General features: G+C 41.3%; 3 protein-coding genes and 1 long non-coding RNA gene across 5 annotated transcripts; 1 reads left to right on the forward strand and 3 right to left on the reverse strand.

Moving 5' to 3' along the window:
* Nucleotides 1-6: 6 nt before the first annotated feature.
* LOC147255499 (solute carrier family 26 member 9-like) lies at nucleotides 7-4148 on the reverse strand. Its single transcript, XM_086213287.1, has 7 exons — nucleotides 3957-4148; nucleotides 3830-3853; nucleotides 2905-3156; nucleotides 2274-2328; nucleotides 1826-1962; nucleotides 956-1015; nucleotides 7-868 (listed from the first exon to the last, which is right to left on the reverse strand). Exons 2-7 carry the CDS (start codon nucleotides 3830-3832, stop codon nucleotides 857-859), a joined length of 519 nt encoding a protein of 172 aa, XP_086069413.1. The 5' UTR covers nucleotides 3833-3853; nucleotides 3957-4148; the 3' UTR covers nucleotides 7-856.
* Nucleotides 4149-6126: 1978 nt separating this feature from the next.
* LOC147255500 (uncharacterized) lies at nucleotides 6127-8493 on the forward strand. Of its 2 annotated transcripts, XR_015117853.1 has the most exons (4): nucleotides 6127-6319; nucleotides 7377-7548; nucleotides 7858-7962; nucleotides 8356-8493. It is a non-coding gene; the product is annotated as an uncharacterized LOC147255500 (long non-coding RNA). The 2 variants fall into 2 exon arrangements; XR_015117852.1 differs by having other exon boundaries at nucleotides 6127-7548.
* On the reverse strand, nucleotides 7197-11941 carry LOC147255501 (solute carrier family 26 member 9-like). Its single transcript, XM_086213288.1, has 16 exons — nucleotides 11823-11941; nucleotides 10812-10938; nucleotides 10463-10602; nucleotides 10236-10346; nucleotides 9933-10108; nucleotides 9672-9836; nucleotides 9438-9590; nucleotides 9241-9323; nucleotides 8998-9145; nucleotides 8417-8530; nucleotides 8206-8283; nucleotides 8034-8129; nucleotides 7832-7938; nucleotides 7669-7738; nucleotides 7499-7591; nucleotides 7197-7420 (listed from the first exon to the last, which is right to left on the reverse strand). Exons 2-16 carry the CDS (start codon nucleotides 10934-10936, stop codon nucleotides 7271-7273), a joined length of 1809 nt encoding a protein of 602 aa, XP_086069414.1. The 5' UTR covers nucleotides 10937-10938; nucleotides 11823-11941; the 3' UTR covers nucleotides 7197-7270.
* Nucleotides 11942-12044: 103 nt separating this feature from the next.
* Nucleotides 12045-14601, reverse strand: slc48a1a (solute carrier family 48 member 1a). The gene is made up of 3 exons (XM_086213286.1): nucleotides 14063-14601; nucleotides 13395-13562; nucleotides 12045-13253 (listed from the first exon to the last, which is right to left on the reverse strand). The coding sequence occupies exons 1-3, from the start codon at nucleotides 14190-14192 to the stop codon at nucleotides 13117-13119; spliced, it is 435 nt and encodes a 144-aa protein (XP_086069412.1). The 5' UTR covers nucleotides 14193-14601; the 3' UTR covers nucleotides 12045-13116.
* Between the last annotated feature and the right edge of the window lie 222 nt (nucleotides 14602-14823).

The following is a 14823-nucleotide window of genomic DNA, read 5'->3' on the forward strand; positions in this document are numbered from 1 at the left end:
AAGAGTTGCAGGTGATGGAATTGAACACAAATGCACACACACACACACACACACACACACATATTAAGTGATGAGAGACTCTCCCAGAGCAACAAATTAAGGCTGATGGCCCCAGAAACCTCGTAATCACTTGTGGTGCCAATTTGCTGCAGAGAGAAAGGAGAGCAGAAGAACAGATGTGTGCCAGAATACCTAAGGATGACTTCCTAATAGCTTCATAAATCCATTCATGCATCGCAGGAAGGCATACCAACACCACTGTCTGCCTGCTGCTAGGATAGACACCAAAAGCACCTGCTGCACAAATAGAAATTAGTTGACCCACATATTTCATATTTAATATACTCGCTGTGCAAGTGCTGACATTAGTCAATTATTTTGGTAGTTTTAGATATATTGCATATGGAATATGCCAATGGTCCTTACATGCGCCACAAAAAAAACCCATGAAAGTGCTGATGCTGTCTGTTCATTTGTGTTTAGCCTTCCTCAGAGTCTCGCCGCCACAGGGATGCCGCTCAGCTGGAGGGTCCTCACAGCTGCGGCCGTGCACGTTCCCAGTTAACTGCATGGATCACTTCCGTATGACTGCAAAGTCAGCAGATTTCCTCCAGCGTTACTCTGGGGGTCGGCCCCTCATTATCGGCTCACTTAGAGTTTGGAGTCTTTTATTTATATGTGCCAACCGAAACATAAAACATTTATCTGGATAACTGACAGTCACCAAAACAAACAAAAAAAAGATCAAGCACAGTATAATTTTGGTAACAACACATTTCCATAAATTACAACAACATTTAAGATTATTTAATGTTCAATAGTTTCTTTTCCTCATCTTCACTGCATGGATTCATGTTCAAAACAGTTCCTGCAAAAGCAAAAACACTCTCAGATATCAAATCTTAGATATACTGATGAGTCAAGAAAGTTTTCTATCTGACAAATGCATGTGTACCTGCTCCAGATCCTTCTCCTCATTAATGTTAAAGGCCAGTTCCTGTCTTGCTCTCTCTGCCTGCAGCATACAAAGTAAAAAGCCCATATTTAATAAGCATGCACACAATGTGACGTTATTAACACTGACATGATTACGGTCCCTATACAGTAAAGACATCGTAGCAGCCCTGCTTTCACTGCTTGCAAGGATGTTCGAGGCAAAGTAACAGAGAGTCACTTTTAAAAGTCACCTAAAGGGTTAAAATACTGGTCAAGAAACTTGAGTCTTCCACGTGAGTGAGACTTTATGAGTGTATTCTCGTAACATGCAAACATACATAAAAGATCAGATGACATGTATTCAGTATGTTGTCATTCTTCCTGCTTCCATTCTAAGATGCTTCCGATCGGAAAAGACAAAACCCACAATCTTACTTCTGTACAAAAATCGAAAGAATGTAAACGCAAAGGAACCAACAGGAGAGTTGATATTGTTTTCAGACAGACATACAAAATTACAAGCAGTTTGTTATCAGTACGAATTGCATTCTACGGTTTGTCCTCTCGAGTGCTAAACAGTTCGGCCATGCTCATTAGGCAGTAAGAGGAACAGGTGTAATAAAACATGAAAAGTCCGACCAGCAGCATAGGCAGAGTGACCTTGGTGTAACTTGGAAGTGTGTTTGTTGTGCCACTCACTGTCTCACAAAAAAAAACCTTTGTGATATTTCTGTTTACTTTTGCTGAAGCAGATAAGGCAACAAAAGCAGAGTTAAGAAAAAGGAATTCATTACTGGTCTCACTTCTGCTTAATCTGCCTCTAAATGTCTGACAGTACAGCCTTTGAAACATGGGCTGTTTTAAGATTATTTCAAACAGCGGGGCCTACCTGTGGAGACTCGGCTCTGTCTCTGGAGGTCTGCTGAGCAAACAGGACGGCATCATGGACAGAAAGGAAGAGATTACTGCGGGCAATATTACCGTCATCAAAGGCTCCTCCAGCATCCAGTTCCTCATAAACCTGGGCTGAAGAGAGCAAAATAGAACACCAGAGCTAAGAATTGCGGTACCATTTGTCAAGAGAAGAGAAATACAGATTTAAGGTCTTAAGACAATCAATCACAAGAAATTATAATTACAGTGGATCACCACCTTCTCACTGGGAAATGGAAGATAAACACTCTCTAGGACAAGTATATACACTTAAGTCTCACTCATAATTGTCCTCTCCCAGTGTCCTTCACAGACCTCATATATATGAATGGTTTCTGTTGTCATGCCAACCACTCGGTAGAGCCGATAAATGTGAAATGCACATAAGACATTTAGGATTTTACCTTGTACATTAGCCAGGTAGAACTGAATACCTAGCATTGTGTAGTTTGAGTTCATCTGTGTAGAGAGTAAAGGAAAGAACAATAAATAAATGTGACTGTACACAAGATTCTTGAGCCTACAAAAAGTTCATACGGAAACGCTTACATTCAAGAGTTTCAATGATTTAGTCTTTTATAACATCTCTAAGTTCTGCTATGTTAACAACTGAACACCTTCCGTGTAAGAGTTTATTAGTGTCAGTTAAGTGTTACATGAAAGCTAACTGTTAGCCTGCTGATTTAACTAATATAAATTGTAAAATGACAATGTGGACAGTTCCTAGTAATTTCCTGCAGTAATTTACATGGACCTGTGCATTAAATTTATTATGTAGAACCTATTCAGCCTCCTTTCATCTTGTGCCTTTATTTCTGAGGTACTGCGCTACACCAGTCTTGGGCTAGGGGGCGCTATAGCCACGTAGCCCCCAGTTAAGCTCCTTTTAAGTCCTCTCAAGTGTCTTGCCAAGCTGTAAATGTTTAAAAAGGAATTTAAGTCAGTTAACTGTTTTTAAAAAATGAAGTTGTGACTAGATAGGCAGACCTGAAAGGGTTCAGGAAACAGAAAACCAATAATCGTATCTCATACAACCTTAATCAATAATTTGATGCTCATGAGGTCTATGAAGCAAACCCCTGCCAGGTCCAGGATGAGGGTGTGGAAGGGCATTGGCTGGGACTCCAGTGTGACAACAGAGAGGCCGGCCGGATCCTGGCCAGGTGCGTTTTCCCCCATTTCAATATCACTACAGTGGAAGTTGACGTAGCTGGTGGGGGCCTCGGGTTTGCTGGCACTCTTGCTGCTCATATCGAAGTCATTCTGCAGCTCAAGTTGTGACACTGACTAGAGTGAAAGGACATACGTCAAGAAAAGACACTCAATTGTATTCACAGATGTTTCTAATGTTATACAAAAGAATTATGGGTAATCTTTGAATTAATGGCTGAGCAATGAAGCAACGTGAGGAAGATACTTAGCGAAAAAAATGCGAGTTGAAGTACTGGAATGACAAAATTACTATGAAATATTAAAATAATTGTTTGGCCAAAATTAATAGCAACATGGACAAATATGAACATAGAATCATCCAATTCTGTACATATATTTTCTTCATAAACCACCAAAAATTCCACATCAACAATACAGAACATAATCCACATCTCCAGGAGCTTAAACAAGTATGGCAATTTTTTGGGGGGGGGGGATATATTCCCCAAGCCAGAGAAGAAGATAGACACCCTTCTGCTGGATCCTAGTTAGCTTAGCAGAATAAATGCTAGTGGATGGGCTGTGTAGCATAGTTATCAAAATTACTAGATACACTTTTCTCCAAAAGGCTCTTTCATGGAACCAAGGCTGTGTATTACACTCAATATGAAATAACTCAAAACTGCAATTTAGCCTCATTTTAGAAAAAGATAAGGGTGCAGCAGATTTGATGCAACATCTCAAAATTTGAGCCAAAAAAAAAAAGAGATGTTTATAAAGAAGAAGAAGAGCGATTGCAACTACGAACCATGGCATCAAGCTTCTTGTCCAACTGAAGGGAAGAAGGTAAATAAATGACTTTCCCAAACAGTTGCCATGGTTCTGCAATACTTAACCCTCCAAATAAAGCACACGGCCTCAACACAGTTCATTACATCAAAACTTGTCACGTTCTGACCGGGGGGGGGGGAGTAGAGCCAATAGCGGACGGGGATGAAAGGAAACACAGAGGTTAAATACACGAGGGAAAACGAGGCACAGGTGGTGTAGTCGCCCAGGTGAGACACATGAGGTAATCGCAGGGAGGAGCACAGGAAGACAGGACACTGACCACAACACAACAGGAAACACGAGGCAGGGATCGTGACAAAAGTAGGTTTAAGATTATTTCAGAGGCTGAATCATTTGTCTTCCAGCCATTTCACAGGACTGCAGGGATTGGATCAAAACTCATCCCAGAGAAATAACATTTAGGAAAAAATTTGATCAAAATCCATCCATTTGTTTTCCATCCATCCATCCATCCATTGATCAATTTTCTACCACTTATCCTGTTAAGGGTCATGAGGGGTGGAGCCTATCCCAGCAGCCTTCAGGTGAGAGGCAGGGTTCACCCTTGACAGGTCGCCAGTCCATCGCTGGGCCAACACAAAGAGACAGACAACCATTCACACTCACAGTCACACCTACGGTCAATTTAGAGTATCAATTGTTTGCTGTTTTATTTGAAAAAAACAGACCCACATTGGTCATCGCATTCCCTCCTTGTTGAGGGGAACAAATGGTTAGAAAGACAAGAACCCGGACAGAAAGGACTGGGCATCATAGTTTGAGTTGTAGAACTTTTTGTACGACATGTTGTGTGGCTTTGTGATAATATCAAATGCATCATGACTGTTGTCAACCTCCTGTAAATTTACCAGCTAGTTCTCATCATAGCCAAACCAACATCTTTCTAATTCAAGAGAAAAGGTAAAATGGACTCATGGTAAGTGGACTCAATTTTATATAGCGCTTTTCTACCTTAGCGGCACTCAAAGCGCTTTACAGTGTCATCTCATTCACACACTCACACACACACATTGATGGAGGAGGCTGCCATGCAAGGCGCCAACCTACTCATCAGGAGCAATTATGGGTTCAGGATCTTGCTCAAGAACACTTTGACATGGTCACCGGGGTCGGGGATTGAACCAGCGACCCTTTAGTTGCTAGACGGCCACTCGACCCCTGAGCCATGCCCCCCAGGTAGTGGGAAAGCTGACAGCAAAAGTCATCAGAAGTGACAAATGCTAGAAAACTTCAGTGTCTCGACCAGACGGCTGCATCTCAACATGAATAAGGCCATGGTAAATAAGTAAAAAGAACTTTAATTACTTTTTCTATTAAGCACAGAGAGCCTCATTTCTTTGAAATACTGTAAGTCAATACTTTGTAAATACCAAATGAAGACAATTGGCAAGGTAACACTAAAGTTCACCGTAATTACCTTTCCTCCGCCTGAAAAGAGTAGCGTGCATTTTCTGTTGGAAACATAAAGGTAATTTCCATTTGGTAAAGAACGACATGGCAGGCAGTCGTTAATTACCTTACCAATGAATGTCAAGTCTGATAAAATTTGTTGCTTCTCCTGGTGAACGGAGAAGATATGGTAAACACAAAGAAGTTGTTTAATCATCGCGATAGCTAAAGTTCCACACGCGTCTGGAAACATGACGTGATGTCACGGCAGCGGCAGGACGCTGGCGACTTTTGAGAAACCCTGCCAGTGAAATAATGACTTTGTTTGTGTGTGTGTTACACACACGTCACCATTATCTAACAGATGAAGGCAGAGAAGCATCATTGTCAGCTAGAAAAGGCACAGATTCCCACAGATGAAAATTGCATAATAACATGCAAATTTGTCTTGGAGATCAATAAAGTATCTATCATCATCAGATGGTTTATGTGATCATATAACTTTTCCTGTGGCGCCACCTTCAGGCCAAACTTTTTTTTTTGTCCTGTCACATATTTCTTGTTTGTGGTTTAATGAACACTGCGGCTTTTATTGGCTTTTAACAGAGCTCAGACTGTTCTTTATAACTGAGAAACTGTTATTGGTCTTCACACCGCTGAAAACAGTGTCGCAGACATTGAACTGTTTTTGTGTTCATTTGGTCTTTCTTTGTTTTGTCTAGAAGTCTACGAGCCAAATTATGAGCGCTCAATATAAATCCTGTAGGAGAAGTCAGACAGACCTGCTGGACAGGGAGGGGCGCATAGCAGACTCAAAGGAACAAGATTAGTTTGATATTACAACAGAATAAAAGACAGGGAGCCCAGGGGGTTCAGTTAAAGCCTCCCAGTGGCTGAGCAGCCTGCAAACTTTATCTCCTTCTCTCTCAGGCAGCAGTTACCTCGTTAAAAAAAATAACCTGGGTTAATTCTCACCTGATAGTTTAGTACAAATGAAGACAGTGTCACAGTCATGTTGATATTGGGACTTTTGTTTTTGTTTACCACTATTTTTCAAGTAAGTCATTTCTTATTTCTTTGATTGTACAAAAGGTTGAATAGGGTCAAAGTACCATAGCAAACAATAACCAGCCACAAGGACGTACTTACAGTGGTCAGCATATCTTCATTGCTTATGTGGACGATATTAATTTATTGATATTTTGCGTATGTTCCTTCAGATCCAGTAATAATCAGGATCCCTAGCATGAAAATGACATGTATGTTTGTAGGAGACAGTGCATGTACCATCCGACAGGAAGGAGAAACATAACTGTGGCAGGATTTTGAGACAATTATCAAGATGACTTTGCATCAAGGAAGTCATGTGGTCACGGTGATGCTTTGTCTGATGGCAGAATACCTCAAAAAGTTGAGGATCGACAGATGAAATTTGGTAGGATGACATCACTTAGGTTGAGGAACAATCAGTTAAGATTTCAGAAATGATCCAGAAGCGGATCTTGATCTGATGGCTCGGCATTGCCTTGGCGGAGGTGTGCACGCTCCCTGGGTGTCGGCTAGTTTCAGATAAGTTAGGCTACAAATGACAGACCGAGGGAGAGAATTTCATATGTCGAAGTTGCTAATCATGGAAATGTGATTCAGTCGTATTTGCCATTGTTTGGTTTTGGGAGAAGGTGGCACGGTGGTGCAGTGGTTAGCGCTGTCACCTCACAGCAAGACGGTTCTGGGTTTGAGCCTGGACTCGAGCACAGGATCCTTCTGTGTGGAGTTTGCACCGCTATTATAACAATTAATTAGCATATTTTATTCTGCAATTTCATATATTCACTTTGCATTTCATATTTAAAACTGTTTTAACATCTATTTTACATGTATGTTTTATTTTTAAGTAATTTATTCATTTTCCAAAGTATTTAAGGACCTGTAGATTGATGAGTTGCCAGATTTACAGGATTTTTGTCATCGCAGCTCAGTAGAGAGTGTGTTACCTGTGTCATGTGCTTCATCTCACCTGACCCCTCATGCTAACCAAAGATCTGCGCGTCCTCCTTCTCGACTCCACCTCCTTCTTCTCCTCTTTGGCTTTCTCCTTCTGTTCTTTTTGTAAGAACTTCCTCTTGGCCAGGATCAGTTTGCCAGGATCCAGCCCAGTCTAGACACAAACATGCCTGTGTCAACACCCGGGAGCCGCATGAACCTGCTCATTCAGAAAGTCGTTTGTTCACTCTACCTTCTTGATGACCTTCTGACGAAATATTTCGGCATTTGCAAAATAGAGTGGTGAGCAATAGTTCACTATTTTCACACCTGTTATTGAGACGACCTGAGGAGTTATTAGAAATGAATGAGATTGAATGCCTCTTATATTTTCTGAAATGGTAATAATTGTAGTTTTTATACCTTACTGTAAACTTTGGGGTTTTTGTAGATGTCTGTGTTCATGATCTGATCCACTGATGAACCATTACGACTGTACGGGGCACATTATTATTATGATAAAAAAAACCAGAGATATGTGTATCATACAATTCTTCTGCATTGTCTTTTTCCAAGAATTACTTACAATTGTGTCTTGAATATCACAACAAGGATGGAAAAGCCGACTCCGATGGCAACCCCATAAGGCAAGCTCAAAAAGAACGTGGCCAAGAATGACACAACCCACACACACTGGAAGAGAAGGGAAAGTAGAGGGTTGGTTTTTTTTTTAAATAAAAGGTTATTGCATTTGGTCGCAATACTGCACGGATACAGTCTCGTCTTACACAGTCCAGTTTGCTCTTCTTCCATAAATAAAAGGGATCGGAGAGTTGTAGCAGAGTGTTCTTCAGGTTGACTGCAATCAAGGCCCCAAGCACTGACTGGAGACACCAAGATTCTCTTACAACTAATTAAAAGTTTTATGTCTGTTTTTTGTTGCGTCTCATGTGTGCTTACCTTTGGAAGAGGTTTCAAGAAGGCCCCCAGGGCAAGCATGGTTACCATTACAACCAGCATCACGCATAGACTAGCAAACTGTGAGAAGGCAACAGAGTTGCAGTTTGAATTTTATGTTCTAGTCGTCCATTCTGTTTTCCCTCATTACAGTGAAAGCAAAACTTGATCTCAGACTTGGAGAAGTAAGTTGGAGAGGTAACAGAAGACTCGCCTGCGATGTTCCCCCGGCGCTGTCTACTGCCAGGGTCACAGAGAGCGCGCAGCAGATCACATGGATCTTAAAGAAGGACCCAAGGAAATTGCTGCAGCCAAGAGCCAACATTTCCTGTACATGGACATGAAGGAATTACTGAAAATGAAATAAAATGTCTAACTTCCTGATGTTGTCTGTGTGTCTGTCTCAGTCTTACTCTTAGGAAGAAATCACCCTAAGGAATGCTTTGAGTTGATTTCTTTCAATTTGGAACAAACACTTAAACTCAAGACTGAACTGAAAATAAATTGTTTGGGGCTAAAGGTCAATGTCACTCTGACCTCAAATTTATGTCTCAAGAACAAAAGAAAAAAAGATGAAAGGAAATGTCATTATATCCATTGCAAACATCCACTACAAAATTTAATTTAGAAGATGTTTAGATGTCTTTGGCTTTTAAAAAAAAAAAACACCCTATGAAAGGACTAATTCACATGGGATACAAAGGTCACTGGACTGCAGCCTATTCAGCCACAGCTGAAACACATATTCAAGTACATTCTTCTTAAGAAACACATCATGGAGGCATCTAGTTCTACCTGGTTGGGATCCACATCGTAGCCATGCTTGGCTGCCAGTGTCCTGCCCATAGCCAAGTTAATGACATAGCCCACTATCGCCAGGGAGAACGCCGTGCTCAACATGTCCTCCCACTGACTCACCGTCGGCAGAAATGGTGCTGGAAATCTGGCGAAAGACACCAATTTAAACTGAGCAATAAAAATACATCGCAGGTGTCATGTCAGTGAATGAAAGTGAATGAAAGTGAATGAATGAATCACCCCAGAGGGATTTCTCCCACTACGTCCATGTTATAAATGTGAGGCAGATGCAGAGGGCCTGAGATAGCTGTGGCCACCACCACCTGTTGGGAACAGCATGGGGGATCAATCACTGCTGCCAAACGTACATGAGCTAAACATCTGTGCAACAGCTACGCTAACTGCACTGTTTCCTCAGAGAATATTAAACTACTTACAATGATGATCTCCATTGGAATGGGGAAGGGTAGCTTGTGGCGGTAGTGAGCACTCAGCTCCTTCACCACAATCAGCACCAGACTGCTGACCAGAGCAAATACTAACGAGGCGATGTTGGTATCGGGAAGGCCACATACGATATCTATGAGAGTCTAGGACCAAGGATAATAGTGGTACCAAATTTCTTCCATATTTTCTTGTCATGATTAAAAAAGAATGTTAGGATGACGTACATATATGACAGCCAGTGGACCGCTGTAAGGTGGAACTTTAATGCCAAAGATGTACTTGAGGACTGAGATGAGGATCTGCAATCCTGCAGCAGTCATGAAGCCTCTGACGAATGATTCCGACAGGTAGATGGCTACAAACCCAAACTGCATGAAGCCGAGCCCAATCTGCACTGACACAAGCGTTTCTCCATGAGTCACATTCATAAGACAAGGAAGCACCACATTGCAGTTTCTCTTGAAATGATTTAACTGCTCGAGCACCTGTATTATTGCAGTGAGGCAGGCCAGAGTTGCAGATACACCCAGCCGGACCTCGTTCATCCTGTCTTTGTCCACTGTTGTGGAATTGAGAGTGGCATTGAAATAACTGAAGTCTGACTCGGGTGCCAGCCTAAGACACACGATTCCCACCATAATGCTGAGGACCGCGAAAGTACCTGGACGTAGGGGATAGAGTGACATCTGTGTTCTTCAGGACGAGTGTGCCTGACCTGCAGTGTGCAGCACTGGCAACTTATCACTGTCGTCATATGAAATTACTGCAGATAAATCACTCCGATGTACCTGGGACCAGCTGGTGAGCAGTACCCATGAAGAAATAAGGAATGAGAGGGAAGAAGGAGGAGTAGAGACCGTTGACAGGTGGGAGGTTTGCCAAGAGGGCAAACGCCATGCCTGGAAAGAACAGAAACCCTTTTATTTTTTCTTGTAAGTGTCACATAAATCATTTTAACATTGAGAAACACAAACTGTAAATGAAGGGCATTAAAGACAGGAGAGGACTGAGTGACCTTGTGGAACCTGAATGGTACCGGCGCTGACCCCGCTGATAACATCACACAGTAGGTTTTCTTTCACTTTGTACTTGGGAAGCCAGCTGAGTACAGGCAGATGTCTGAATAACAAGCCCTTCAGTCTCGGAGCAGAGCATCTGATAGAAACAAACAAGAGAAAGTCTTTGAAGAGCTCAGCTTTCCTGGCTGTCACCTTGAACGAGTTCATAACACATGTCCAAACCTGGCGTTGGGTCGTAGCTACAGGGCTCCCCGCTGCTTCCTCATAAAGCTTTGTCAGAAGTAGGAGTTTGTGTGACAGGAAGACATGTAGTCAGACTGAGAACAACAAGACCGAAATCTTTACCTGAAGAGTTTCTTCACTTTCTCTCCAACAGGGAACTGTCGGCTCTTCTTGTCAAACTCTCGGTTGAAGTCTGGGAGGTTATACGCAGGCCTGTCAATCACATACTGTGGGCGATCCTGGGGCATGGCTGGAGCAGATTGACACATATTAGGGTGTAAAAAAAAACAACTTTATCCTCTTTTGTCTTAAATCCTTAGGGAGACGCGTGACAAAATATTCATAAAATTCTGTGTGACATATCAAGATTATAATTTTTTTCAAGCCCAGCCCATGTGATATTTAAATCATTTTTGATTATACAAGAGCAATTTATGGATTGTGTGGTTTTCCAATTAAGCGACATATTTCAAGTGCAAAGCTTGTTAATCTAACCTTGAGGAAGGAGGGATCAGCGACTGGGACCGATAAATATTTGATCAACATCACATGCACGCACCAGCCCAAACCTTCCTCAGAATTCTAAAAACCTGCATGCAGCAGACAAAAATAGTGTTGCAACTGAAGGTCACTAATTGATCGATTGATGGGCAATTACAAAACATGAATTGTGAATTGAAATATTTTGTTAAAGGTCTAGAGAGGATTTTAACAAAATAACATTTAATCAAAACTACCAAAGTGCATTCCCTCATTTGGACTGAAATCTACCTTAAGAAGGCACAATATTGACTATTTTAGCTCGAGAATGGTGGAATATTTATTTCACTCAGGGTGACTAGCAAATACAGCAAAACGTCATTTGTAGTTTAGAACAGGAACGTGAAGTGAAACATACGCGCAAAGAAATGATACAAAATGGAGATTTGAATTTCTGTGCTCCACCAAGTACCTGTGAAAATGTCCTCAGTACATATTTAGGCAGTCTGCTTAGAAAACGACGTTACTTGTGAAAAAAAAAAATTCTGCAAGTAATTCAAGACGCACATGAATTTTAATATCAGCATAACAGCTTCAATTTAGCAATTTTACCATAGCAACAAGACAGTGGAAGGCTGGAAACACAGCACGTACCTTATTCTTGAAGCGCACCGTCTGCAGGCCTTTGGCTCAGATGTGTGCATTGCCCACTCGCCTGATTACTTATCAAGTTTCGCTTAAGACCCTCTACACCTTCCAGGTGGAGCTTAACAACAAAGAAACCTTGACAACCTTGAGTGGAATCAGGGCTGCAGAACGGAGCAGAGATACAACACTCTGTAATTAACAATAAATTGATCTTTAATGGGTTGGTTTGCTGTACACAGGTAGCATCCTCACATTCTCCCATCAACAAAAAAAACATGTTAAAGCTTTGTGTACCGCACAGGCCAGGAACTAAAGCTAGGAGCTAAACCTTTTACAGAGCTCAGTTAAACCTGACTTGCACAAATCATCAATACCTAAAATAAATGATACATACAAATAAGTTTATTTGAACATTTACAAGAGTGAGACGATGGACAAACAGGATTTTTTACATTGTAGTGGGGGTTTGTGTGCAAAACAATGGCATCAATATCAAAGACTCGAGTGCAAATATTTATGGAATCCATTTGTTTTCTCTAGAGGAATGTAGGAATTTCCAAATGGACTCCTGACAGAAAAAGCAAGTCGCCCCCTGGTGGAACAAAATATAAAAAGCACAACTTCAGGAGAAGACAACAATTTAGCTCAGACTATGAAAGAGGAAAAAGAATATATTTCAACCTTGGGATCTTCACGGAGTACATTATATATTTTATTAAAAAAGCTTTACATAAGAGTGCAAGTGATTTAATTAAAAAATAGCTTTGTTCACAATGAAGGGAGCTAAAAACTGCCTTTGCAACAGTGAGATGGAAATATTCACCAGTTCAGAAGTCAAACGACAGACAGCTAACAAACACTCGGGAGTAGCGTCGAGCAGGTTTTAGTTGTCATAGACAGGATTTTAGTTTTGGCTTCATTTCAACAATTAATCATTTGTTTAAAAGCCAGCTGTCGTGGAGATCTTCCAGTTCGACAAAATCCAGTTTAAATTAAAACAAAACCAAGATAAAAGCTCCTCTATCAATGTTCTTAAGCAAACGTTCCAGGACTCGGAGGTTTAGATGAATGACTGCTAACATGAATCAAAACATGTGGGTCATTAAAAGCAGGAGAGCAGGTTACAATACAAACACGGAGCTTGTAAAGCAAGTGCAACTCCAAGCGATAAAAGTCAGGGGACTTTTTAAAATCTAAACACGTCTGCGTTTCCTCCTCTTTGCTACAAAAGCTCTTTGACCAGCTCTTACTGGTAACCCAGACACTCACAGTCCATTGCAGTCCGTAAAATCAGTACTGACTAGAAATCGCTGAGGATGCTGATGTCTGCGAACTCTTGGCGATATCTGTACGAGTACAAGGCCAAGAGGAAGGACCATTTGAGGGTCAGGAAGCTCCACACACAGGAGAGGTAGAGACTCCTCGGGTCAGTTGGAGCTGTGGGACAGAAAAGAAGCCAAATAAATCCTTACACCAGGAGCCACATATGAGTAAAAGATTATATGAGTTGAGAACAGAGTCATTTGCATAGCTTTGTTTACATCTCATCATTCAACATGAGAAAAACAGTGGCATTACATTGCTTCTGTAAGATGGCCAGAGTTAAGAAGGTGATGATGGCAGTCACAGCTAAAACTGAGAAGAGGACGCCAACAGCGATGAAGAATCTGAGACCTTTGAGCCAGGTGCGCCAGTAGTCCTGCAGGTACATGATGTGTGTGACAAGTGCCCAGAGGGCCAGCACTCCTGCCAAGGGACAAACACACACACACACAGTCAAGGAGTGTATTTTCAAAGCCAGACTTTCACAGCAGAGAAACCACATACAAGTACATACAGAGCATCATATTACAAAGTCCTCTATATATTCTATAACTAAGGGAGTTAACTACCTGACATTACATTAAATTAAGCCACATAATAAATAAAAAGGTTTAATTTATACACTTAAGCAGGTTGATATTGTTTGATTCAGGCTGTACAATTAACATTTTGTCCACTGGCCAAATGGCAACTGGATGATGAAATTCAAACACCTTTTATTCGAGGGAGCTTTAATGAAGCCAATCTTACAAGTCTCATTAGCGTTTAGCAGATAGCAAGTGCTAATTTGTCTGACAGTGCGGCCTACTTGAGGATTAAGCAGGAATTAAGAGCTATATTATCATGTGGAAACATTAAATTACGCTCATTATGTACAAATATTAATCTACTTCAATGGTTATGGTAAAGAGGTCTTTACAAACCTGATAGGCCTCCCATGGCCGCCGTCCATGGTTGTTTGTAAGCAATATTCCACACCAAGAAAGCCGAAAGTCCAACCAGGCTACCAAAGGTAGCATATCCGATGCTAAAGTAGATCCTGCTGTTGCCCATTCTAAATAGGTAGACGTGTAGTTTATAAACCAAAGGAGGGTCAGATAACGGAGTACTTTTAAAAGCAGCCAGCTACATCAACAGATTAACGCCACATTATGTAAGTTATCCCTGTTGATAACCGACAGAAAAAAAACGAAACGATACAATCTCCCTCGACTGGAGGACGACGTCTGTTACAGTTAGCAAAACTAGCTTTCCAAATAGCAAAAATAGTCGCCGATGGGTGTCTTGTTGCAAATCACAAAAACGGTTAATCACAATTTACACAAACAGCAACAAAATACTGGTAAGTGTTGATCTGGTTGAAACAACGAAGATAGTCTTTGTTAGCGAGAACACACTCCCACCGTGGATCCCCGCCTTGAGCCGCCGGTGAAAGCTATATATGTGCGGTTGAACAATTTCTCGCGGAGTTGGCTATCTTTCACACTCGATAATATCTTTGCTCATAGGAAACCCCCGGCTCCCCGTCACACCGCCTCTAGTGGAAGAAAGAGTTACTGCAATTCTAGAAATTCTATCGACGCTTTGCATTGTCCTTAAAAACATATTACAACATAGCATATTGAGCAGAGACCCAAAATAGTAATAATAATAATAATAATAATAATAGGAAAAACTTTTCAGG

Source organism: Aulostomus chinensis, chromosome 9 (assembly GCF_037954235.1).
Source record: "Aulostomus chinensis isolate RoL2024-O1b breed Wild chromosome 9, RoL_Achi_v1.0, whole genome shotgun sequence".
In the NCBI taxonomy this organism is placed as follows: Eukaryota; Metazoa; Chordata; class Actinopteri; order Syngnathiformes; family Aulostomidae; genus Aulostomus; species Aulostomus chinensis.

Bases quoted from the DNA above. Each gene is read 5' to 3' on its own strand.
- LOC147255499 (XM_086213287.1), bottom strand. The intron at 2,329-2,904 runs GTTGTATGAGAT...CTCTCTACACAG, and splicing joins GCATCAAATTATTGATTAAG to ATGAACTCAAACTACACAAT. The intron at 1,963-2,273 runs GTAAAATCCTAA...TGCTCTCTTCAG, and splicing joins CTACCTGGCTAATGTACAAG to CCCAGGTTTATGAGGAACTG.
- LOC147255501 (XM_086213288.1), bottom strand. From the start codon at position 10,936: ATGCCCCAGGATCGCCCACAGTATGTGATTGACAGGCCTGCGTATAAC. The intron at 8,531-8,997 runs GTAGAACTAGAT...GTCCATGTACAG, and splicing joins ACGATGTGGATCCCAACCAG to GAAATGTTGGCTCTTGGCTG. The intron at 8,284-8,416 runs GCGAGTCTTCTG...GCCTTCTCACAG, and splicing joins GCGCCGGGGGAACATCGCAG to TTTGCTAGTCTATGCGTGAT.
- slc48a1a (XM_086213286.1), bottom strand. From the start codon at position 14,192: ATGGGCAACAGCAGGATCTACTTTAGCATCGGATATGCTACCTTTGGT. The intron at 13,563-14,062 runs GTTTGTAAAGAC...GTCCCTTGGCAG, and splicing joins GGCCATGGGAGGCCTATCAG to GAGTGCTGGCCCTCTGGGCA. The intron at 13,254-13,394 runs GTAATGCCACTG...TCTGTCCCACAG, and splicing joins GGCCATCTTACAGAAGCAAT to CTCCAACTGACCCGAGGAGT.